The sequence below is a fragment of the Sus scrofa genome, chromosome 13 (genome assembly GCF_000003025.6).
Source record: "Sus scrofa isolate TJ Tabasco breed Duroc chromosome 13, Sscrofa11.1, whole genome shotgun sequence".
NCBI lineage: Eukaryota > Metazoa > Chordata > Mammalia > Artiodactyla > Suidae > Sus > Sus scrofa.
The window spans coordinates 59731754-59758196 of NC_010455.5; the positions used below are offsets into that span (position 1 = coordinate 59731754).

The window sequence follows — 26443 nt, forward strand, 5'->3', positions numbered from 1 at the left end:
TGTAGAGAATCTGATGCAACTGCTCGTGTATGTGAGCTCCTCAAGTACCAAGGAGAGCACTGTCTTCTGAAGGAGATGCAGCAATGGTCCATTCCTCCATTTCCTGTAAGTGGCCATGACATCAGAAAAGTGGGCATTTCTTCCGGAAAAGAAATTGGGGCTCTCTTACAACAGTTGAGAGAACAGTGGAAGAAAAGTGGTTACCAAATGGAAAAAGATGAACTTTTAAGTTACATAAAGAAGACGTAAAATTGATGAGAACTGGCCACTAAAAAGTAGAAAATGTTTGGTAAGCTTAGTTTTTTTGCCCCCTCCTTAGTGACAATTAAGAGATTTGAATATGTAGCAAAAACAAAAAAACAAACCAAAAAACCAGCTTCGAGGATCTATTCAGAAGAATAAATGTCTTATTTTATGAAATAAATTATATTTCGGGCACTAAAGTCTACCTCCTCTTAGTCTGATTTATATCACTGAACCTTGTAATTCTTTACAAATAGTTACTACTGAGAAAAGTACAGTTGGCTTCTCCTGTCTGTCCAGGCTTTTTTAAAAAATTAAGACTTTAAATTTGGTTTTTTGTTTTTGCATAGGGCAGTACTAAGACTGATCCTAAGAAGAAAAAAATGCTTAATATTTGCAATTGAAATAACTTGGTTAACTTTATATAATGATTGTGTAATGATAGGTGTCAGCTTATCTAATCTCCAGAACAAACATTTGCCTGCAAAGAAAATAACAAATTTGCATAAAATACCATTTGTAAAATATGAAGATCAGCTGTGTCCCAGGTGGCTGTCATTCCTACATTCAGGACTTGTTCAGGAAAGCTGGATTTTAGTTTGTTGTTGATACTTTTTTCTCCATCACAATGATTTTCTTTTTTCCTGCTAAGCCTGGGAGCCTGTTATTTTAATAAACATTTCCTTTGGAACTGTAAGATAAAGGTGGTATCTGACACTATATATCAGGTGCCAGACATAGTAATAGTACTCTTGTCACTTTAAGAAAAAGCTTATGGCCTACATTTGCTCTTTAAAGATTTGAGCCCATCTGCTGTCAGTGGGTGAAGAGGTGTATGGCAAGTATGGTCTATTTCAGCTGCTATATTCTCATATTTTATAATCGATTTTCCTTTCTCCGTAGCCAGTCACAGCATCTTTGTGCGCTGTGGGCAAAAAGTGGTTTTGCAAAGCATATTTCTGTTAAAGCCCAGATAAGAGGAAGTATGAAAAAAGTGTGAGGTTATGTTGCAAGAAAGGGAGCCTCAGAAACGACTATACACAGATCAGTAATATATTTTGAGGAGTTCCCGTGGTGGCTCAGTGGTTAACGAATCCGACTAGGAACCATGAGGTTGCAGGTTCTATCCCTGGCCTTGCTCAGCGGGTTACGGATCCAGTGTTGCCATGAGCTGTGGTGTAGGTTGCAGACGTGGCTCGGATCCCGAGTTGCTGTGGCTCTGGCATAGGCCGGAGGCTACAGCTCCGATTTGACCTCTAGCCTGGGAACCTCCATATGCTGCAGGAGCAGCCCTAGAAAAGACAAAAAAAAAGATAATATATATATATACACACACACACACACACACACACACATATTTTGAAATACACAAATATTTTAGTACTATTAAGATATATATTTGAACCCAGCATTGTTGAATCCCTACTAGTATATATAGACGTATGTACATTCAGCTCTTTCAGCAGTCAGGTTTTGTTTATGTATTAAAATAGTATTAGATGCATGTTTTTATTTACCAGAAAATTTTATTTGCAAGTGTCAGTAAATAATATAGAACATTCTGAGATAGCACTCTTCAGGGGACAAGTGTAAAAGCAATGGTCCTTCACTACACCCGGTTTAGATATGTGAAAATATGTGCCATGCTACTGCAAAGAACTCCCTGGAATCCCTTTAGAGGAAGTTTTAGTTCAGTGTAAGACCATATGAACAAATAGTAAAGCCATAAAGAAACCAAGATTATTATTAGTTGTAATAAGTAAAGGTTAGAAAGAAATTACCGTCTGGGGCATAGCAAGTGTGGCTAGGGTATATGCTAAACAATGGACAGTGTTCTTGAGTTGCTTTTCATTTACTCCCTTTACATAAATATGCAACATGATACAAAATTGAGGTTTCCAATCTAGGCAATCAGAACCATTGCATGTTTGGAAAAAGACAAAATATTGATAAATTAAAACATAAACTTAACAGTTCATTTTTGGCTGCATACACGTACCTGATTAGCTGAACTTTTCTCAGTGAATTAGGTAAAGCAGTGAATGACATCCACATCACACAAATGTGAAATGAGCCCATAAACCCTTGAATGTTTAAGCAAAGAGGTAGGTGGCAAATCAATCCGCCTGGAACTTTATCTTAAAAACTATTTCTTACACCTAAATTATCTGCTTATGAGTAGATATTTTACATTATTTAAGCAAAGAACATGTTTTATTTTTGCTCTTAAAATGTACTTAGAGTTTCTTCAATTTACACTGAACAAAACAGCCTATAAAATAAATTATACATCCAGGTGTATGAAGGGGACATGTCCTAGCATCTGTGCTCCATAGTAGTTTATATTCCAATTACACTTTGGGACAATAACCAAACAAATAGTGAACAAATACACAAAATGCTATTTTTCACTAACAAACATGTTAGGAACTGAAAATTTTATTTTGGGGCTCAAACCGAATATTATAACTCTTTTAATATTTTCAAAATTTACAAATCAGTATCTCGGGAACTAAAGAAAATCAAAATGAACAAAGCCCTTTTAAAATAATGTACATTGCCTTGCCTCTTTCAAAAAGGAATAGGTACCTGTGCTTGGCACCCCTTGCTTTTGGAACTTCCGCTGTTTGGAGCACTGATCCAAACTTTGTTCCAGGTGTCAGGATCAAATGATAAACCCCTTCTTACTACTGGTGACATGCTACCAGGCATATCAGACACCACAGGATAATGGCACCAAGCTACTAAAGTAGACATTCCTAAAAACCAAGTATTCTAGACTGTTTCTCATCCTCTTCAATAGTATATTTTAGTTTAAATCTTCAAATACTGTTTGACTAAGAAACTGCAACCTTCCAAGTAATGTTGCCTTTTACTTAGGTATGCATCAAAAGCAGTAATATCCAAAGCAGATCTGATGTTAGAATATCCATTTGTTAAATAACTATCTCTAGCATATTTGTTTATAAGCAGAGTATTACTTTGTCTGGGCTTATGTCATCTTCAGTGTCTGGGATTGTGGGCAACAGAGCAGATCGAGTCAAACCCCAGAATTTTTGAGGTGACATGTCTTTCTTGGTGGCTGTAAACTTCCATCCAATATGGCTCGCACAGATCTTACACTGAGCAATGGTCCAAGCATACCTACAAAGTTAAGGAAAGGCATCAGGTAAGGAAATACATCCTGTATTCCAGCCTATCAGCATATAAACCTGTTAGGAAGACAAAGCTTATAGCTAAATTCTAAAGGTGGGAGAGTAGAAATACTCTGAGCTTTGATTTGTACAGTCCCTTGATCTGTACAATTCCACGAAACAAACCTCACAAAAAGATTTTCTAATGTGTGTGGTTCTTCATGGTAATGGCTCCAGTCTTTATAAATAAAAGTAACTTGATTGTGCTGTTAAGCTATGCTTGAATTTTTCTTCAATGCCAAGAAAGAAAAAAAGAATCTTATTAATATGGATTTCTTTATACAGACTGCTGATCGTGGAAACTACATTCTAAATTGCACCTGTGTTTTCTTTGTTGTTTTGTATTCCAGTTAAAAAACAGCAACCACCTGTAGAAATATACATTTCTGTGTGAGGTAAAACTAGGGGGGAGACAAGTGTATTTCTCATATAAAATTTAAGGACTGCTCTTCTAAAATAAGAATGATTTTGCTAGATAATTTTAAGAAAAATACAAGCCATGGCATTACAGAGGAAAAAAACCAAAACCCCAAACCATGTAATTGCAACCATTTCCTTACTTTTCCCCTTGATATAGCCCACATTTAATATTTATACTAACAAGTTAATTTTGGTTTTAGTCCTTAAGGGTATCAAATAGGACTGGACAGTCCAAGTGATATGGTTCTAGGTCCAGAATAGCAAGTATAATCACTAATCCTGACTTGGCTTGCTTCTTTCACAATAAAAAGGCTGAGCCAGTATTTGGACTCATAAAAAGGTTCCTGCAAATATGGCTGAAGGAATCTAACAAGTTCTCAGGTGGTATAGTGTTGGTCATATTTCAAAGGCCACTGGGCTAAAGCAAAAAAAAAAAAAAAAAAAGAAAAGCTACACTTGCAAATTAGAAAACCAGCATGATTTGTGCATGTTTTGTGTCTATGACTGGTTGGGTAACATTTTCTAGCTTTACTATTTACGGTATATGGTGCAGATACCCAGTGGACCCTTGACCACCACAGTGGTTAGTCCACCTATAATTTATAGCCAGCCCTCATATCTGTAGTTCCTCTGCATCTGACGATTCAACCAATCAGACCATGCAGGGCTAAAGTATTTTACTATTGAAACATATCTGCCTGTAAGTGAACCCTGACAGTTCAAACCTATGTTGTTCAAGGGTCATCTGTGGTTTTTTTGGTTTATTTTTTAATTTTCCCTGAAGGGGGTGCACTGTTCCTGGAAGTACTGCAATACCAGGTCGATGCCTGGAGTGGACGGAGCAAGCTCCTATTCCATCTCCTAGTTCCAAAAATCCATTTAATATATTGTCCTTGGATGGAGGATGTATCAGATATTAAACTGATAAGAACAGACACTACACTTGATCTTAGCCAAAAGGCCAAGAAGCGATCAACTGTGGTTTTACTGGGCCATAAAACAGTTGATTTTCACAAGCTGACAGGAAAATGAAATGAACGTGGGTTAACTATAGTTAATTTGAGGGGAACTATGGTTGCCACCTTCTTCCCCCCGACATTTCATCCATTGAGACCATGCAAAAATAGCTGTTTCTAGCCATCCATGAAAGAACATTTAAATAGAATTATCCACTTCACTGTCCATTTCTGAGTATAATTTTCACAAGTCTGCTTATTAGGACTTGTGGTTTTATTGTCCAATTAAGGCAAGGACCCCCCCCCCCAAAAAAAAAAAAAAACCCTAAGGCCACCACATTACCCAGGAAACCAGCTGTGCTCTGTTGAAGGACGACCTATCAGATTCAAGTTGGAGGCCTTATACACGGTAAGCGTCTCATGCACATATCCATGAGGATTCACGTAAGCTGCCATCGGCCCACATAAAGATAAACTAGAACAGAGAGTCAGCAAAGAGGATAAGTCAAAATTTAAAAAAAATGTTATTTTAAAAGTTCACCAAATAATGAAGTTATGAGAGCTATAGTTTTTAACCTTTTAAGTAAGTCAAAACTAACAAGAGGTTGGCAGTCAGCTGTTTTATTTGGTCTGAATATTTTCCATGATGACTACAAGGAAAGCAGTACTAGTGTTTAACACCTTCATCAAGATATACATTGTAAAATATATGGGGCTCAACTTGCCCTAAAGGAATCTGAGCATGGGAGTCAATGAAAAGGTTCTGCATGGTCATCCCTGGGCACGTGAGTACTTTGCAAACAGCAGCTCCCTTACCTTGTGATTCATGGCGACTTTGTCATAAAATAATTTTCAAACACTGTTCTATCACCATCAGTACATGTCAGAAGCATGCTCTACTTTATCTTTGGCTCTATGGGCAAAAACTGGTATTTGAGTGAAACTATAATGCCTGAGGCAATCATGCTTGGTCCTTAAGTACTAAGAAGATACTCTGTAACTGACAGATTTTCAACAAGGACTGGGGAAAAAGGATTGCTCACCTGTGTTACATTACCATGCACATTACTTAGGAATAATCACCACTCACTTATCTGCTGTTGCTCTAGATACCCAGTCAGGAAGAATGTCTTACCCAACATTCAGTCAATTCCCCACATTTCATTTGCTGAGAATTTGGAATTTAATGGAGAGAAATATAGGGAGAATGGAAATACAGTCTTGACTCTAATTCTGTTAAGACAGCTGGGAGATATATTCAGATGTATACTAAAAATGTAATGAAGACTCACCTGAATATTTCATTTTTGGTTGTTATTTCTGTTTCTTGACATTGTTTACAGCAAAGAGATGTACACTAAAAAATTTAAGCGAAAATTAGTGGGGGAAATTCTCCAAGATATTGGTGCTTCTGAATGAATATCATATTTTCCAACTATTCAAAAACATGCTTTTAAAAGATGGAACAAGAAAAACATTCTGAGATCTGACACCTAATCACTTACAAAACTAATGACCTTCTGGGAGAGAGAAACAGTGCCAAACATATCTTACAATAACCACAGATATTCCATGTGGAAATCAAGGGTTTGGAAAGTCTAAATGACGATCACACAAAGGTATATATTCATATTTGAGGAAAATGCAAAAAAGTTCTAGTTTTGGTCTGCATGATCCCAAATAAAAGATTAAAATAATCCTTCAAAATACTTTTAATGCAATCCATGATGGGCAAATTAGTTCTCAAACTGCATGACCACACGACTAGATCCTACAGAGAGCTGTTGGCTCCGACAGTGCAGCCTAGTGCTCCAGACTGAACATGGGCATCACAGGCACATGTGCCTTACTCACTTTGTTCATGATGTCTAGTTCACAGCGAAGTCGCTGGATGGCACTGCCAATTTTAAGGAGCTGAATTCTTAATACATCATCGATAGGAAGACAAGCAGCTACTCTGTAAGAAAAATCTTAAAAAAGACATGGTGGGTTTTTTCAAGCTTTAAACTTACAAAGCAGTTAAGTATCAGTTAACTTATGAATAAGACAATGTCCTTTTCAGATAAGCCCTTCTATACAGGGTTCTCAACACATTTCATACAATTATAAATAATACTAAGATATATCTGCTCTTAAGTATATATACTTAGGAAGGTCTAAAATGTAACTTCTGCCATACTTATTTCAGTAAATGTCATTTTAAAATTAAACCTGAAATGAAACATGTTAGCAGTCACTAAAATATCAAAGCTGTACCTAACTGATACAGAGATTCTATGTACATAAAGTACAAGGTCCTGTAACTGGAGTCACTTTTAAAGGCACCTAAAAGAACAGGAAAAGGAGAGTCTTTACATTCAGTGTTTTGGGATGTAAGCCATTTATTGTAATCTGACCCTTTTATGAAAACCTTACCTAAAACGGGAGGCCTCAGAGTAGTAAAAAATACTTTTTTTGTTTTTTTTTTTGGGGGGGTACAATTGCATGAAAGCAAAAGTAATGTGTATGCTTTTAAGAATACTTATATTTAAAAAATGAAAATTTTTGGTTTCATTAAATAGAAAATATATAAAATTTCTTTTATTAAGACATCATAGGTCACAGGAAGGAAGCTGATTTTACATTACCTATTGGATTTGAAGGAAGAGAATCCTCTTTTAGATTTTCATCCCATTCACGTAGCTGTTTCTTAATTCTATCCATTAAGGTTTCCTTGTTTGAAACAAAAGTAGCCATAATAAGGCACACAGACTTTGTACACTTTACTGTCAGCTTTTCAACTCACTAAACTTAATATATCAGTAGCACTTTAAGTCATCACTACCTAGTAAACCTCCCAGTTTAAGTATGTCTGTTTTTGTATGCAGAAATAATCATAGCCCCAACTAAGCTGGCCTTCCAGGCCTCTCCTCCCATGGTCTGGCCATCTCGAGCACCTGCTCTGTCCTTGGGCACTTGGAACTGGCCTCTCCTTTGCCTTTCCAGGAGGCCTTTTCTGACTTGGTCCTGTACTTACAATACCTACATACCTTACTTGACAACCTATTTACTACATAAGAGTGCTTACTTACTATCTTTTCATAAGTGTATACAAAAAATATTCCTCTCTACTGTTCACGTGAAGGCTGCTGAAGGGCAGAGCGAACTCTTGTTTCTTCATTGTGGCCCATATGGCAAGTGCTCACATGTTCAGTTTCCCCAGGACTCTGGACCTATGGGCAGGGCAACTGAGGGAAAGACTAACACTCCATCCCAGACAATAACTACCATTATCCCCATTTTACAGATGATCAAGTCATTTGCCCCAAACCACAGAAAAATAGAAATCAAACTGAACACAGTCTTTGTGTCTAAAGCCCAGATTCTCTGAACTATTCCAACAGCATCTTAATGAATTTTTCAAGATGTCAAGATGCCTAATATACAAATTTGAGCTGCAAAAACATTGGTGGATGCATAAATCAATACACTAGGGTTCAAGAAATAGGAGTTAATATACTTGTTTAAGAAAAAAAATGGGAAAAAAAAAACACTGTTACACAACAATTCTCTATTTTTCTAAATCAAACTGTCACTTCAAATGCGTAGTAAATCCTCAAACACCTCAATATTTTGCCCTTAAGACAGAGGCCACTATAAACTGGGGGAAAATGAAAACACTATGAACCAAAAAAAGCCAAGTCTCACTAGCAGTATGATTGCTTGTTCCATTTAAATGTAATAAATGGCATTCGTTCCAAAAATAAAATAGCACTAGGTATGAAAGCCCATGTTTTGTTCTAATAACCCTTAATTATGACATGGCTTCCCTGGAAGCAAAAAGTTTAAGGTAAATTACTTACAGCATCATATAAAGAATACAGCCAGCGAGGCCATGAAGTCAAATTTGCACAATGAAACTTTCTCTGGAAACAGAAAAAAAGTCACTTAAACACCATAGAATCAATGGAAGGAACTGCATTTGAAAAATGGTCTTGACCCAGAAAAAGACTTTTTGCAGGTTATCCCGTAACATGATAATCTACTACATTTGACAGTGATGTTTTTATTTAAATTCCTATAGAATTTCAGTATTACTGAGAAAACTCAATAATTAAGATACCAGTCCTTAGAGTATATATTCAGTGCAATACCAATGAGATTGGAATTTAGAAGCATAATTTAGGGCTCATCTGGAAGAATAGTTGTGTAAAAACCACCAAGAAAATCTGGAAAGGGAAGTGTTCAAAAGGACACAAAAATACCACTGAAAAGAGGCACTTGCAGTCATGCTGTTAACAGCAACAAACTGGAAACAACCTGTCTATCAACAATAAACACAGTAGAATATTAGAGAATACTCTGTACTAGACCAAAGAACAAGGCATATCAAACCCACAGAATATGAAGAATGATCACATTTTTCTCAGTAAATGAAACCTACATATGTAGAAATACTTCTAATTTTGCACACGAGCTGTTAATTGACAGAGGGCATGATAAGTGAAACTGGGTGGGAAAGGAGTACAGTAGATCAGAAAGGACCATGAGTGGAATGAGACAGGCAAAATAACCTTTAACAAAGCAGAGGGAACTCCACGAGTACCTGCAAGACCGAGTGGTATGAGATGGAGAACATGGGTACACGGCATGCGTACAGGGGACTTGGGGGTCTTAGCTGGTGGTTATGAACTAACCAATACACGGGGAGCCCACTCCCTACTCCCCCACAATCATTCCACCTCTACTAGAAGATGACTAGAATCTAAGATGAGATAGTAATGGTTACTCTTCTATGATGGCTGGAAACAGAACTTTCACTGTCCAGGGCCAGGATGCTAAAGAGAAGGTCTGGAGCTAACATTAGAGATGCTTGGTATGGAGCTGCCTTTCAAGGGAACGTCCAAGTTGTCTACAAATAATTAAAAAAAAAATTCTTTGCACTTGATGACAGACTTGTTCCGAAAGTTGTGGGTTATAGCTCACACCAATGGATTCTTATTAAAGAATTTTGCTCAATATAATTCTTATGTCTGAAGGTACCCAAAGATGGTCTGGGATGCTCAGGTAGTTGTCTAAGCCTGAGGAGTCAGACTAGTCTCCAATCAGTTCTTTTAAGACCAAAAACTAATCCTACTAGGGATTTTTGTCACAGTCCAGTACAGAATAAAAAATGCTACTAATGGTCCATCAGTTAACTGAATATTCATAGTAATGGCAACCACTTTACATGTCTTAACAAGAATTTGATAAGGTTGGGGAGTATTATCATCCCCTTTTCAAGGTAAGGAAACAGGCAGAGAAGGACACTTGCCCAAGGTCACCATGGGGAGTGTCTAGGAAGTACATTCAAGGGGTCTGACTCTACTCATCAAGTATTCAACAAATATTTTGAGTACCTAGTATGAATTGGGCACTATTTTTATGCATTTGGTGTATACCAACAATCAAAACCACAACAAAAGACTAAAGTCATTGCCCTGTGGACCTTACGTTTTAGTGGGGAAGTTACTTTCTAGAGGTATGCTTAGGATCACAAAGTGACAGGGATCCAGTGAAGCTTCAGCGTGGATGACTTAACGACTTGCCTACTCCCAATTCAGTCATTAATAAATACTTTACATATCAAAATAACAGCCTTTGTAACACAAAAACATGCAATTTTATTTGGTACCCCATCAAGATAAAAGGAAATTTAAAGTATGTACATTTAAACAATATATATACATACATTATTTATATATTATTATATACAGTATGTGTTACATAAATGTAATCATATAAATGTTACATTATATATGTATAAATATAACATTATGCTATACAGAGAATAGGATGTGAAGGGGAAGGCCCCGGGTCAGGGTCATGACCATCTATTCTGCCAAGCCCAGGCTTGGTGAATGTGAATAAGCTGCAGTTTCAGGTCTCTGTTCCTGTGTTTCAAAGTGAGGCAGCCTCTAAAATTCTTTATCAGGATGACTCTGACTCTACAGTTCTATTTACAAATCAATTAAATGTGCTTCCTACACCCTTAATATTTGTGATGTGATTTATACAGTCAACTATACAAACCAAAGAGAAGCAAACCAGAAAAGATCAGATAGCTTTTACTGAAATGCTAAAATTTAGCCACTCCAATGTCCTCAAATTTAAGAGTTCCATTTAGATTTCTGACACAGTAGGAAAGTCCCATCTTATTTCTGGGTAATACTGATGATAAGTCCCAGCAATTTACAGGCATTCTTCAAGTATATCAACAACATGATTTACTTCATGAAAGGGCTATACTTCAAGAAAATTTTAATACTAGCCAAAAGTTAAAAAGTTAGGTGCTTAAAAGGGACCAATGACTGATTCTCCAGTGAAGTAGCATTTGCTCTGGGAATTACTACTAAAAGCAGGCAGAAAGGCCCTTAAAATGAATCTGTTACCTGGAGGTAATCCGTCACATTCTTCCATTTTTAAGCCTCATAACTATAGCTTCAGCCTTGCCTCCTAACAATGTAGAATGTTCAAAAAATGTAAAACACCACTTAAGCGTTCTTGGAAGTGCAGTGAATGTGGAAGAGTAATGTGAAAGGCCAAGTGTGAATAGTAAATTGTTACTGATGGTTTACAGAGTGACCAAAGGTGGTCATTCACTGTATTAAATCCTATCACAGTCAGCAATGTAAATGATAAAAACCATTTATCCAAGTAATTTCAAAGCTACCAGTTTTTGTTTCCTTCCTTCATTTACCAAATCCTACTTGCTTCTAAGAACTGGAATGGAATGGTGAGCTTTTTCTTGATCGTAAGGCTTATAAGCTCATGATGGCAGAGAGACAACGATAAGCTTAACATGTAGGCCAAGGAAATCACTACTGTTTGAAGAAGTCCCTGACTACACACAGCCTAAGATTTTAAGACTTTTCTCCTCAACATAAAAACAGGCAACAAATACTATTGCTCTTACTGCTACTATTATTATTCTGAAACAAGGCAAAAAGAGATTCTAATGTGCATGTGGAAAAGTTAATAAAGAATAGCAGCCAAATGGCCTTTGAAAAGAGAACAGCTGTGAGGGGGTTACTAGCCACATTCTTATTTAGAAAATTACAAACTGTCAGCAGTCCTAAGAGTATCTTGGTGGTGCATAAAGAGACAGATCATATAAAAAAAAAAAATGAATTTTGTCTATAGTAAGGGGGCACCCCAGTGAGGGAGAACATGAGCCTATCAGAAACTGATAAAAGAACAATGGGGAGCTACCCGGGAAAAAGCAACGTTGAATTCATACCAGGATAAACCACACATGAGCCAATGCTTAAATTCTGATATTGAAAACAATAAAATCAAAAGTGAAAGATTACATTTTTCACTCTTATTAAAGAATTCCTTTGCACAGGGAAGTATTTCTAGCTATGCTTTAGAATACAGAAGGATTTTTAAAAAAATCCTTCTGTTAGCGACAGCACACCAAAAACAAAGTTAAAAGACAAAAATGACAAACCAAAGAAAATCTTTGGAACCTATTAATTCCAAACAAAAGGATGAGCTTCCTAATGCGTAAAGAACTCTGAGCAATCAACGAAAGGCAAGGAATATGAGGCCAACTCCTACTAAAGGAAATATGAATTTTTCTTAAATACAAAATGTCACACCTCATCGACACTCAGAGAAATTCAAATTAAACCTCCAACAAGACACTGTAAATTCATTTATCAGACCAGCAAGTATTTTAAGTTGGATACTACACGGTGTGGAAAGCCTTGGAGAAACACTGATAACAGAGTACAAATAGGAACAACTTCCTTAGGGAGGTACTTTGAAAATACCTGTCAGCATTACAAATGCAGCTGCCCTGACATCCAATAATCCCACATCTCAAAATCTGCCACATCTACCTGTGTGAAAGGTCATCTGTACACAACATTCCCTGCTGGTGTGCCACCCAGAGGGGACTGGTGATATTAGTTACAATGAATCCATACTACAGAGCACCATGCAGCTTTAAAAAGAAGGCAGGAGGGTCCCAAAAACAAATACAGAAAGCTCTCCTATACTCTTAAGACAGAAGAAGGTGCAGGACAGTTTGTATCCTTCTAAGTAAGAAAAAGGAAAGAAATAAGAATGTTTTATCTTTATTTTCAGAAAGCAACTCTGGAAGAAGACTTAGAAACTAACCTGTGAACCCACACTTGAGGGCCCTGACCCCCTGAATTGGTGCTCACTTCCTCCAGGCTCTAAACAAGATGCAAGAGTGACCAGGCTTATCAATTTAGCAAAGAGGAGAAAGATGAGCAACCATCACTTTCTTAATACGTCCCCACGTGTGCTTTCTTTTTACATTTCATACTCAACTGTTTTCTGATGACCAGAAACAGCCTTTATAAATGAACAAGTAGCCAGTCTGGGCAAACAGGGAGAGTACTTAGAAACATTTACACTCTACTTCAAGTAGGTTAAAGAGCAATTTCCTCACTTTGAGAGAATTGCACTACAGTAAATCCAGTGAAGAGAGAAAGGCACTGTGATAGGAAAGGAAATAAGGAAATATTAGTTTCAAAGATTGGATTAAAGAATGAAGGTTTCCAGACAGAAGTGGGTTTAAGAAGAGTGTCTGCTGATTGTACTGGCCTAACTCCTTAATCATTAGGGACATCTTCTCTAACACTCCCTGTTAGAATGGAAGACAACAGAAGCCTAAATAGTTTTGTCATCTGGATTGTTTAGTTTCAGTGGCAAATGTTAAGAGTAGTGTGTGCACACAGTTTCAAGGTTAACTGAATACATGTCAGAAAGACTGCACTCCTAGACGTTTAAGTGATTTTTCTGGTGGACACTGTGTGGCAACCAGGTCAGTGTGAGTGAGCTTAAGAATCAACTGAGCATCTCCCGATTCTCCCACGTTAACCACTTCTCAGACGTGGAGATACAACATGCACTGCATCAGCCCGTGGTGGGAGACTGAGTCAGATGTGAATCAATTCTGAATACAGGGCTGACCTGACCCCAGATCTGACTGAAGACAAGCGCTATGACACCAGCGAGTGTCTAGCTAGAGGTGCAACAGGATGACCCACTAAGAAGGCCCAGGGCATGGGGAGCTCCCACCAGTGCTATCTGCCCTCCCTTCCAACTCCCACAGTGCAGAATGGCTCTCCATGGTCTCTGAAGCAGAACAGACTCTTCAGGGCATCTGGAGTCCAAAATAGGTCACCTAGAAATTTGTCTTAGCCTAGGGACCTAGATCCAAATTTCAGAACCTAAGAAACTCTACTTAAGGTTTATGCAAGGGAATCCCTTGAACAATCTGAAAAACACATGGAATGAAGGCTTCTGTATTTTATTTTATAACTCTCTCATTCCTCAGTACCTTTTATGACTCTTGCATTCCTTCTGTTTAGCTCTTGGCAATTCTGAATATGAAGAGAACTGAGGACTAATGTTTGGGAGCCCAGAATTACTGGAGAAATAAGACAACAGGGAAAGGTCAGATGTTCTGGTTCCAAATAAACATGTCTTTCATTGCTCTTGCTGAGCCAGTGACAACACAGCTGCAAAAGCCTAATTCTGAATTCAACATGAACAAGGTGAGGTGTTTTAACCACATAGTAGGAAGAATTCAATCAGTAATTCACACAAAAAATTAAATTTAAAAAGCTTCATTAGCTTAATCCAAGTTCAGGTTTAGGATGACAAGATCCTGCAGAGAGAAGACAGAACCAGTCATCCAGATCACCCAAGGCAGGAATTAACTCTGATCACTCTCACTCAGTGCTTAGAACTGTGCACATAGTTAACTTAGGATTTTTAAACGGTTAAGAATTTTTAACAAAAAAATCTTGGTGTGGAAGAACTATTATGTAAATCAAAATAGTTAGTACCTCCTGGAAAAATATCCAGTGACTGAAATACAGAGCTATCTAAGTACTGAGAGGCTAGGCAGGCAGCACCTTGATGCAGTTACACAGTCACAGAACAGCTCAGGACCACCCAGTATCAGACTCACTACTAGACACTAAACAACCCAACACATTCAGAAACCATTTCACGTATCCCGGTACCAAAAGAGCTGCCACATACTTACTACAAGTCACACTGAAGATGACTATGACAGCAAAACCTTCCACTGTTCTGTTAAACAAGACTCAAAGTATATTTAAAGTGTCTGTAACATGTTTGAAAACATAAGTACTACAGAGCTATACAAAGCTTACTGTAAACTTAAGGCAGTATCAATATTACTAAATTTTCAAAAATTTTAGTTTCATGCTTGGGAAACTGAAAGCAGTCTAATTAAACTTCCTCATCAGAACCTCTTTAGGAACACTAATTAAACCATGCTCTATCATGCCATAGACTGGTCAGATGAAACAAAGTAAGACCAAGAAGCCTACAGAAACCCAGTTACAGCCCCAATGCCTATCAACTATCCATCCTCCACAAAGCTCTCCCCGAAAACTGTATCTTACTGTAAGACCTTTAAAAGGGGTGGTATAGTGGCTAGTGTATGAGACGCTATTATGAATAACATATACTATTTACATCAAATTAGGATCCTATGTTATTTTGCATCAAAATTAAAACCTTCTCTACTCTACTTGACAAAGAATAAGGGATGATTAGCCCAGGATTTTTCAGGTTACTATGTAAATTGCCTTTCCATATTTTAAAAAGATAAGTCTCAAATGGCTGATTTATTCTACATTTAGAAACTAGTAAATTTTTTCCTCTAGGCAGAAATCATAAACATTAACAATTATTTAATACTCAAAACTGATCTATCTCACAAGTGAGTACATACCATGTTCATGAGTATTTTTTCTAAGAGAAAGAATCACCTAGCTAAAAGGATATACACAAGAATTAATGCCCTAGCAATACTTTTAAAAAGGACTTAGTCTCAAGCCAATTTTTGTGATGCTGATAGTGCTGTACAGAAAGACAGCAAAAAAGCTCTTTCGCAAGTCCTGAAGAAGCAAAACGTACTCTACTGCTAGCATGTGCTCCCCAAACTCTTTAAGGTAACGTGTTTATGACACAGGAGCCGTAGCTTAGGAAGAGATTCCTGTAGAATTTAACACCACAAGTTATTAATGAATACATAACTTACGGGCATAAGCTGGGACATTTTAACAGTATTCTTAACATTTTACTAGTTTTGCAAACTGCTTTTACATAAACAGCTGCCCATGAAATTTTCAGAAGCTTAACTAAGATCAAATGCAGCTACAGTACTGCCCAGAAGGTGTCTGGGGAATGAATCAAGAGTGCTGTTTGTGTTTCTTTCTTAAAACAGGAAAAAAACAACCTGTCTTCGTTTTTGAAGATGCATAAAAAATTAGTTTCTCACCTTCTGGTATTTCTGCCACCATTTATATGAACACTGGTCTTCCCATGAGACAGGTTTTGAAGGAAATATCTGGCACTTATTGAGGGATTCTAACTGAACTGCAGACATGGTTGAAGGCAACACACATTCAGGAAGAATTTGCACTTTAGCTTGCTGGATTCTAAAACAAAGAGAACCAGGCATGGTGTTCATTTTTAAGATAAACTAACTCCAACTATTAAGTTTCTAAACATTACAGGTAATTTTAAATATTAAGTTTTTCAAAGTTTTCTTTTTAAAACATATTCAGCAAATGCTGATATTAAGGATACAAGAAATTTTCAGAAAATACTATAATCCATAAATCACACCAAAGTCAAAGCCAAAGATAACCTAAGATTTTTTATCTCACTGTGGAATGGGAATAGAGGTTTTTATATTTCAGATTATATAGATTCTATAAATAAAGGTTAAAAAATCAATATACCAACTCCTACTGAGGATGTTGATACTTCTAAATTAATTTCTCAGACATTCTTAGACACTCCACCCCTTGCCTCACCCCATTTCTTTATACTGCCTGATTCTCACATCTACCTCTTCTCATAAATCACCTCACCTGACAAGTCGGTAAAGAAAGAAAGAAATTCCAGAATCCACTGACATGGCTAAGTTTAGATAAAACTAGAGAATTATAGATAGTCTTATTTCTGTGTGCATTCCTTTTCTCATTCTAAATATTTACCTGAATACGCAAAGAATCAAAATACTCATATTAACTTTTTTTTAATTAAAATTTGTTTAAACTCTTATGATAGTAAAGTCATCATTCCAGAATGCTACTTGAGAATATCATAATCGCAAACATCTTATCCCGAATTAATGCCAAGAGGAAGGTTGTATCCAAGAGCCATTGACTTAGGAGGCGCTGAGTCTCCTAGTATAGCATTTCAGATGCAGAAGGAATAAGCACATCCAAATGCTGGAATAAAACATGTCAGAATGACAAAGTGAAATACATTATGAGTCTCTGCTTCATTATTAATCAGGCTTAACAATTATAAAGCGGTCTTTCATTGTAACCACTGTCTCAACCCACAAAAAATTATGACATTTTGATACTTCTGCTGACTTATTAAATTAAAATAGATACACATGTCAGAAAATATGCAGGTTTAATTCAATAACAGACTCACTCCACTAATTTCAATTCCTTCCTGCAAGCTCAAATTTATGTCTATGTGACTTTGGAAAATGGCAAAATAAATTTGGTTATTTTCAAACTAGGTCCAAATGTTCTTACGTTATTAGAGTTCATTAAAAACAAAAGTAACTGAATTAAGAATTGTGTTTTACCCACCGAGTACATAACATTTTATTATGATAAAAAGAAGAATGCTACTAAAAAAATCAGCTTAGTGATCACTTTTAATAATTGGTCTGTACACAGGCTGTCTGTCTGAAATGCCTCAGAGTAAAGCCCTGCTCTCTGTTCCTTCTGTGAAGCCCGCCAGGGTCTGCTGCACACATGCTGGTTCTTCTCCGAGCAGCCAAGTTTTGGTTTTAACATAAGCTAGATTTATTTCCTCCCAATCTATTTATAGCAGTTGTTTTGTTGACTACAGTAACATAATTCATATAAATATTATAGCAACCAATAAAATATGAGTACAAAATTAAAACTGCTCCATGAATAGTACATTGTACCCCTAAAAATGTTTTCAAACTAGGTTCAGACAATTCTGATAGCAGGAAAAACAGTGCACAAATCTGGAAGGATTCTGTAGCTCAAACTGCGTTGTGAGTACCCTCAGAATCTCTCCTTAAAGAAAAACTACAAGTATAAAATGAAGATGTATGATTCAGAATGAAAATGGTTTATGCAAGAAAGACTAATGCCATTTCCTAATTTGCAAATTCAGCTCCAAGACAGTACCCTGTCTTTCCATCAAATGTAATATGAATGAACATTTATACATTTTAAGTTAAAATTAAATGTTTAAGGTATAAATGTATATACATTTGTATGATTTCCAGTTTTAATTAATTAATCTTTTTGACTTACAATTATTTGTCTTAATTATGACAGGTAAGAGGATGTCTTTTGTAACTCCAAAGAGAGTAGTAATCTACTCTTCCTTTCTACATGTAGGAAATACTCAGAATTTTTTTTTTTTTTTTTTTTTGCTTTTTAGGGCTGAACCTGCAGCATATGGTAGGTCCAAGTCTAGGGGTCAAATCAGAGCTACAGCTGCCAGCCTACACCATCGCCACAGCAACGGGGGGATCTGAGCCGTGTCTGCAACCTACACCACAGCTCATGGCAACGCCAGAGACCCAAACCACTGAGCAAGGAGCCAGGGATCGAATCCTCATCTTCATGGATACTAGTCAGATTTGTTTCTGCTGCACCACAATGGGAACTCCCAATACTCAGGAATTTCTGAAGATGACTCAATGATACACTTCTACTTTTTAAATTAATTTTCAAAAAAACTTTTCATGTGTTCAGAAGATGCCAAAGACTCAATTTGGATAAGATTAGAAGGAAGAAGTCTACTTTTCATATACAAAGGGTCATTTAGGGAAAAGACAAATGACTGACCTGGTTCTACATTACAGAGAAAAGGAAACTGGCCTGAGCTGCAAATGTATGATGGAGGAATTCTGGGAGGATATTGGGTTTAGTGGGAAGACTACTGGTTTGCAAGTTGTAGACTTAAACCCAACCAGCTGCTGCCCCCTAGTTGCATGACCAGAGGCAAATTACCTCTCTAGCACTTAGTTTCCTTACTTGAAAAAAGAGGAGCTTGAGCTAGATTATCTTCATAGTTTCTTCCATTTCACCATTTCCATTGAAGGTAGTTAAAGGACTAGCAAGGCAGTGCAGCCAGAGAACTCATTCCATGTAGGTCTTTTAATTAAGACAAGCTCACTTTTGGGAGAAGCCATGGTAGGGCTAAGGACTACTACAGAGAGGGTGCCCTTTCCGAATCTTTTCCAACCCATCAGGTGGACACCAATCTCAACTAGAGTCAAATGCGTATCCCTTGCCTTGTTTTCAGAGTTAGGGGTCTACTGCCATCTTGTGTTCAGACTAGTGTTCCACAATCAAAAGTCACTGATTGTGGAGACAGTCTCAGAAATATACTTTTCCCCAAGTCAATTTGCCATTTTGTTTTCTGGAATACAAAATTCACAAATATTCAAAATTTTCTAAGCATAAGGATAGAAAATACTTTAAAAAATGGAACTGATAGTAAAATCCATGACAACAAAACAGCTTGCAAACTGCCCCAACACAGAGCCCTCAGGGGTATGTGTTTTCATTCATTCATTCATGTCACATTGATGGTACTTAGAACATAGAAAAGTATCAGTCACTGTCCTGAGTAGGTCACCTCTTGAGGGGGACAGACACATAATCCTATGATGACAGTACACTGGGTTCAATGCTGTGACAGTGTGTGCAGCAAACGTTCTGTGGGAATCACAGGGGGAAGCACTGAAAACCCCTGAAGGCTCTGGCACCTGGTTCCTCATTCTTTTATGCTCTCTCTAGCCCCAAAGGATGGCTGACCCATTGGTATTTTCAGAATCAGCACTGTTTATGAATGCCCACTATGTGAACAGAACAAAAAGTCAGTGCCCTCATGCGGCTCACATTCTTTTCTAAATCTTAAAAAAACCCTCTGAATGCCCATGTGTTCAGAAGATGTTACCTATGTAACACAGACATCCGACAAGATTTTCAACTCTGGCTACAGATGAGCCACCGATGCCCTAGGGTTGGGGGGACCCAAGAATCTGGATCTTTCTAAGACTTCACTGCTGATTTTTACGTGCCAGAGCTGAGAACCACTCCCATAAGGTAACATGCTGTGTTCAGGACAAATGCTCTGTGGTTTGGGGTTTCTGTTGTTGTTTTTAAGAGATAAAGTAAAAGGTGAGTGGATTTTTTAAAAGATGTAGCCCTTAAACTTGTGAAAAAAGCTCTAATCATGAAAGCCATGTCAAAATGGTAAATGCTAACACAGAACACTCAGAGAACTTCTACATTGTGTGAGGTACAGAGACAACATTCAATTACTGATCACTTATTGTGTACCTAACACATTTAAGGGTGATGTAACATTCGCACTGGAGAAGGGCAACGGCTTCAGTGTAAACGGCTTCATGGCTCAGGCAGGGTGGGCGGCAGGTGCGAGCACTGCAGCTCTCCATGCACAGGAGGGCCATGCAGGTTCCCAGGTTCTGCCTTCTACCCCTTTTCAATCTGGAGAGGTCTTTAATCCCAAAGAATCTGTGCTCCCAATGTCACTGCTTGCTGGGTTTACACTACTGTTCTCAAACCTGGAGGGACATTAGCATCACCTGGAAATCATCGAAAAATCATCTCTAGGGATGGGAGGGAAGATTGGAACTCAAGTGTTTAACTTACCAAACGTGAAGGGTCAGCAGAACAGAAAAAAATAGAAGAAAACCATTTCATTTCATGATGTTTGAGGAGCTTTAAGACAATAGTGTTTCTTACCCGTCTGACTGTGTCCTGATTTCAAGGACTTTGAATCTTTGTCTTCCTATTGCTTTCACTTTCACAATTTCAATTCCGAAATCCTGTTCTTCTCGATAAGCGTATATCTCTGCTGTTGTTCCAAACTGTGCTTCCCTTTCCTGTACATTACTTACAAGGTAAATTTTAAAAGGAAACAGTTTTGAACACTTTTTAAATATTAGAAGCTGATGAAAGTAATACATATAGGAAAGCAATTTATAGCAATTGGATCTCACTGTAAAGCTATTTCATTGTATTCATTTTAAAATCACACAGGGAATTGAGCTGTATAGAGAGGCTTCAGGAAGTTCAGTTAGACCACATTAGTCAAAGAACAGATTTCTAATCAATGAAAATGAGCTAGGACTGATAAGGGTTTGAACTCTCATTTCCCAAACCAATGTCTAGTTTTCATTCAGCAGACCATCATCTGTGCCACTTTGCAGCAGCATGGTATAGGGCTGGGAACTTCCTGTATTGATTTCCTGCCTCTATGCCGACTTCCTCTAGATGTCACGGGAAACTTGAAATTCAGGTTCAATTTACCACTAGTCTGTAAGAGGACAACTTAAGAATTCTGAGATAGAGAAATATCTAGTCACTCCTTTGTAAAAGTAATCCTTTACATTGCAATGTAAAAGCCTTCTTTCTCTTTAAATAAGGACCATTCTTTAAAAAAAAAATTCTAGAAATGTTTTCCATTAAATATTAATGATCTTAAAACTTTCAAATACCAGAAACTTCAAGTGTGTGTGAAAGTAAAAGCCTGATTTAGATGGTAATGACTGTAACAAAATATTCCAACTTGCACTTTCAAACTTTTCATCCAAGTGTTTTACTTCACATCCTTGTCCCATTTCCTATGCTTGCAAAACAGTATTCACTTCTGGCTTTGACACTGACCTCTGCTGTGACTGCGATAGAAAGAGTGTCCCAAGTCAGTTCTCTCTAAGGTTTTACCTGTATGCGAGAACTGCAAAGGTTCTATCCTTCTGAATTAAATTCCGCACCATACTGACTTCTTGGGGACTGAAGAGCTGAAGAGGCAGAGTCTGCCCAGGAATCAGAATCATCATCACCTGTGGCAGCACTGGAATCACCTGACAGCTGTCATCGTCGTGCAGAGTCCTGCCGTGAAATTCCTCCATGTCAGAGCCCAGATACTACAGGACACAAATAGGTACACTGTCAGCAAATATGGAACAAAAACACAGGCTAAACTGACTGAAGAGCAAACTAGCATAAAGAAACATAAAGGGTACAAATATCTCAAAAATTAACTTGGTCTATCAGCCAGCCATATGAAAATCTATTTTTGACTCTTAGAAGTAGAATTTCCAATTTTTGGTGAAGATTTTTCACAAAGAAATTCAAGAGAATTTTTTTAAAGTTCAAAATACTTGATTTTAACTAAGCTAAATATCTCTGCATCCAAAGAGCATAAATGGTTAGTGTAACATGCTAGTATGTTAAATAACACTCTGGAACCCAGGGGTACAGGGAGTAAGTACTTCAGTAGCTCCATTACTAGTAAAGACATAAAGAGAGCGGCAGTGACAGACACAGTATCAAACCAGTCACAGACATAGTTATCAAACTGTTTAAAATTATAGCCAAGACTGTTTATCTATTGGCAAAGAGCCCACATCCTCATCCACAGTTTCTACTGTAATATCCAGTAATGCTAAAAGCAGTCATTTGTTTTCAGGAACTTTTGTCTACAGTTAAATGTACATATCTATCATCCTAGATCTGGTAGGAAATGACATACTGTATGTGATGTGGGCAGACTGGTGTCAAAATTGATGATGTTTGGTTTCTTGGGTTCTTTGCTATCCTGGTCTTCAACTTCCATTTCAATCTCATCTTCTTCCTCATCCTCTGCTGTAAAAGTAAAATAGTGTAAGAAAAAAATAAAACAAAACAAAGCAGAGGCATGAAAATGTCAAAGCTATGTTCCCTTCCAAATACTTAATTCCTTCTTGAGGATTCTGGGCCTTTGGGAAGAGGGTTCTTGTAAACACCACACACATTTGAGAATCTCGACAGCACTATGAAGAGGCAGCCAGAGGGTTGGGGTTTGGGCTGGGCTCTGCCAAAAACTATTCTTTTTAAAATCAACCTTTAATTTTAGAATAGTTTAAGACTTGCAGAAAAGTTTCAAAGTTAGTAGTACAGAGAGTTCCCCCATCCATTTCCCCCATAGTTAATGTCTTATATTAGTATAGTACATTTGTCATAACCAAGGAAGCAGCACTGGCACATTACCATCAACTAAGCACATTTTATTTAGATTTCCTTAGTGTTTACCAATACTCTTTTTTCTGTTCCAGGATCCCATCCAGACACCACATTACATTTAGTTGTCATGTCTCTTCTGGCCTGAGACAGTCTCACAGACTTTCCTGCTTTGTGATGGCCTTGATAGTTTTGAGCACTACTGGTCAGGTATTTTGGAGAATGGCTCTCCTTTAGGGGAGGAAGCCCAGAGGAGTGACATTCTAGCACACTAGCAACGGGGCTTGTAACTGCTGATGTTGACCATGATAATCTGGGTGAGGTAGTGTTTGTCAGGTTTTCTCCACTAGACAGATACTTTTTTCTTCTTTCCACATTGTACTCTTTTAGAAGCAAATCACTATGCACAACCCATACCCAAGGGGTAGGGATTGTGTTCTGCCTCTTTGAAGGGGCACTACTTGCATACATTATTTGAACTTTTTATGCATGAAGGTTTATCTCTTCTCCTTTGCTAGGAACTAATAATGAAACTTTAGACAAGTCATCTCACTTGATTAAACCTTAGTTTCCTCATCTGAAAAATGATAGGCATAAACAAGACAATTGCTAAATTTCATTCAAACATTTAAAGAGTTTCTAGAGAAGAGAGGAAGGAAGGAAGAAGGGAGACAGGCCCCAAATAAATTTCTAAGTAGACAAAATGTCTTTACAAAATAGTCATTTTCCTTTGAGCATATCATTATTTAAATCAAATCACCTCCAGTTAGGTCCCTGACAAAAAAATACAAATGTTTTTCAATATGGCAACTGCCTCGGACTTTCCACTAATTCTTATAAGGCCTTGTTTAAGAGAATAATATAATTATTTCTACTTAAATTCAAATGCTGAATTATTTAACACCTCGATAAAATGTTCCTAAGAACAAAGAAATTTCAACAAGAGATAACAAAGAAAACTTTAACTGATGACAAGAATATTCTGAATCTACTTCCTTGTATTTACAACGCTGACAGTGTAGCTTTCACTAGGCACTTTGATACTTTACCGCTCCGTAACACAAAGTTTAAAAGATCAACTTTGAGCTCAAAGCTAGAATTCATAATTTTACAATTGAGATTTTTCAATGTTCTTGCTTCTAGTCTCTAAATGATCTCCTTATATAAAGCAGCCTTTCTCATATACATGGCAGAAACCGATTTTCCCCTACTCGGCTGTTTTATCTATTGATGTTTTATCTGTCTGGGACAGCTTCTTTGAATCTTAAATGTTAAGCTATTTCCTTAGCACTTGATGGGGATTACTCTTCAAAACAACCTATACTACAGGGATGTATGGACAATGCAATGTTTCTTAAAAAAAAAACAAAAACACATGATTTACAAAAGCATTATCAATATATTGACACCCCTGAGCCCTCTCACTCCCTGTTTTTTCTAACAAAACACTGACTGTTGAGAGCTACCAGGGTGAAGTCTGATGACTCATCTCATGCAGGAACACCATGTAGATGCCAATAGAACATCAGCATCTTCCCTGACACATTGGATTTGACACTGACAGAGATGGGCTCATGTCTCTGAAAAAATAGCTCAGCTCTTCAGTCAAATTCAATTCTGCCAGGCTGCTTCAGGATGGACCACTGACCCTAATCCTGATTTATTGCTAAGGAAAACATCCCTCCTCTATGGTGGGCAGACCTTCAGTCTCTTCCTCCAATCCATGCCACCCCTACTGGGCAAAATAATCCTCTAAGCATAGCTTCCCTTAGATCTGAAAAACACAAATGTTTCTCTGCAACCTGTGGGGAAAAACTCCCAATCCCCCCAACAAGAGATGCAAGCTTCCCAACACTCCAACCCAACCTGCTCTCCAGGCCTTCTCTTCTGCAAGCCTAGCCTAAATTATACACTTTTGGATGTCTCCAGTTAACCTCACAGGGTTTTCCCTAATCCCTCTCTCTCATGGACCTGTAACAGCCTTTACTTACCTGGCCTAAATCAATGGCCTCCTGATTATTATGTTTTCAGAAGCCTCACAGAGATGATAAACCTCAAATACTGGGCTGTGCATCATGCCTCTTTTAATCTCCAGGACACCTAACACACTTCCTGGCACACAGTGAAGGGACTGAGCTAATAGTCTCAGTTTGGCTGACAGACCTCTTAGGAAGCACCTCTTGTCTAGAGCATTCCATGTCATGACGGTACAATTGTTCCATGCTTTTTTTCCTGCCCAGTATTCGGACATAAGGCTACTGTCTAAACATTCCCAAAACATACAGGAAAGAGAAAACTGAGTTCAACATCACTGGCCTAAGTATCTCTAATTAAGCGTACTCTACCGTGTGCTTGGACTACACGTCAAAAAACAGACCAATTACCGTCTGGGCAGTGAAGTGGTTAAGAAACCCGGGCTACGCTGACTTACAGATTCGGATGAGAGTCCTGGCTGTGCAACTGTGACCTTGGGCAAGTCAATGAACTGATCTGCCAATCCATTTCTCAGCAACCAAATTGGGCTGAGAAAAGTGATGTGGGGAGGATTAAACGGAGAAACACCTGCAGAGCGCTTACTGCAGGGTCGATGACGTGCTAAGCACTTAATACATGTCAGCTGTCACTCTTACCAAAGGGGAGAAGTCCAGGAAAAGTCTTGGCTGCCGAAGTGCCCCAGTCCCCCTTCTCCCACACCAAGTTTCAGACCATTTCATCCGAGCTAAGTTCTGGACCCAAGAAGGATGGAGAGGCAACCCCCTTCCGTGCCACCCGAACGCTAATCCCCACACCGGGGACCGAGCCGGGGAGAAGCACCGTGACTCTGTTGCGGGCCGGCGGCCTGAGGAGCGGCCGCTTCCAGGCGCGGTCCCACCGGCTCCGCACCCGCCGCCCACCTTGCCGGCTCCGCCGCGCCCCCTGTGGCTCGGGCCTCGCTCCCTCCCTCAGACCGGAACCGGCCCCAGGCGGTTACCAGGTAGGAGCGGCAGGTGATTGCCCATGTCGTGCGCAGCGTCCTGCGGATCCCCCTCGCCGGCCATGTCTGTTTACCCGCGGAGGAGCCTGGGACAGGGCGGCTCCCCTGCAGCCGGGGGAGGGTCCGCGCCGCGCTGCTGCCGCCGCGCCCCGGGCTACAGCGCCCCCTGGCGGCGCCTGTGGGGCAGGCAGCGCGCCGCCTGGCCTGGAAAGGCACCGCGGGGCTGTCCCTCCTGGGACTGCGCGCGGTGGCCACCGCCATCGGGGACTGGGTGCCCGCCGCTCAGGGCACAGACTCCTCTCCTGTTCCAACCCCTCACACATCTCACACGTGGGGAAACAGGCTCAGATTCTTCAGTCTCTCGCTCTTAACGAGGGGGGCGGGGAGCAAAGAGCAGTTTATACAGCATTAGCTCCAGTTCTCAAAATAAAAACAATATAAATGAAGACTGGAAAAATGCACCAATTATTCCGAGGGCGGTTGGGTCATAGCTGGTTTTCTTTTCAACAATCTTAAGTCGTTTCCACATATATCCCGAAATTAACATGCATTAATCAGGAACAAATA

At 38.6% G+C, this 26443-nt stretch overlaps 2 protein-coding genes across 8 annotated transcripts in view; one reads left to right on the top strand and one right to left on the bottom strand.

The window, feature by feature from the left end:
* TRNT1 (tRNA nucleotidyl transferase 1) overlaps window positions 1-4301 on the top strand; it is an 88220-nt gene extending 83919 nt beyond the window's left edge. For all 7 annotated transcript variants that reach the window (XM_021069269.1, XM_021069271.1, XM_021069267.1 and 4 more), the window contains exon 8: window positions 1-4301. In XM_021069269.1, coding sequence (XP_020924928.1) covers window positions 1-249 — 249 coding nt within the window. In that variant the 3' untranslated portion in view covers window positions 250-4301.
* Window positions 1750-26023, bottom strand: CRBN (cereblon). Its single transcript, XM_005669735.3, has 11 exons — window positions 25874-26023; window positions 22436-22548; window positions 21625-21827; window positions 20644-20793; window positions 16131-16290; window positions 8656-8718; window positions 7441-7525; window positions 6668-6783; window positions 6106-6170; window positions 5157-5288; window positions 1750-3387 (listed from the first exon to the last, which is right to left on the bottom strand). Exons 1-11 carry the CDS (start codon window positions 25938-25940, stop codon window positions 3207-3209), a joined length of 1335 nt encoding a protein of 444 aa, XP_005669792.2. The 5' UTR covers window positions 25941-26023; the 3' UTR covers window positions 1750-3206.

What these genes read in the sequence shown, in the direction of transcription:
- CRBN (XM_005669735.3), bottom strand. Translation starts at nt 25,940, where the DNA reads ATGGCCGGCGAGGGGGATCCGCAGGACGCTGCGCACGACATGGGCAAT. An exon ending in ATCAGGACACAGTCAGACGG is followed by an intron (nt 16,291 to 20,643) that starts GTAAGAAACACT and finishes TCTTTGTTTTAG; the next exon opens with AATCCAGCAAGCTAAAGTGC. An exon ending in TCTTCCTTCAAATCCAATAG is followed by an intron (nt 6,784 to 7,440) that starts GTAATGTAAAAT and finishes GTCTTTTTTAAG; the next exon opens with ATTTTTCTTACAGAGTAGCT.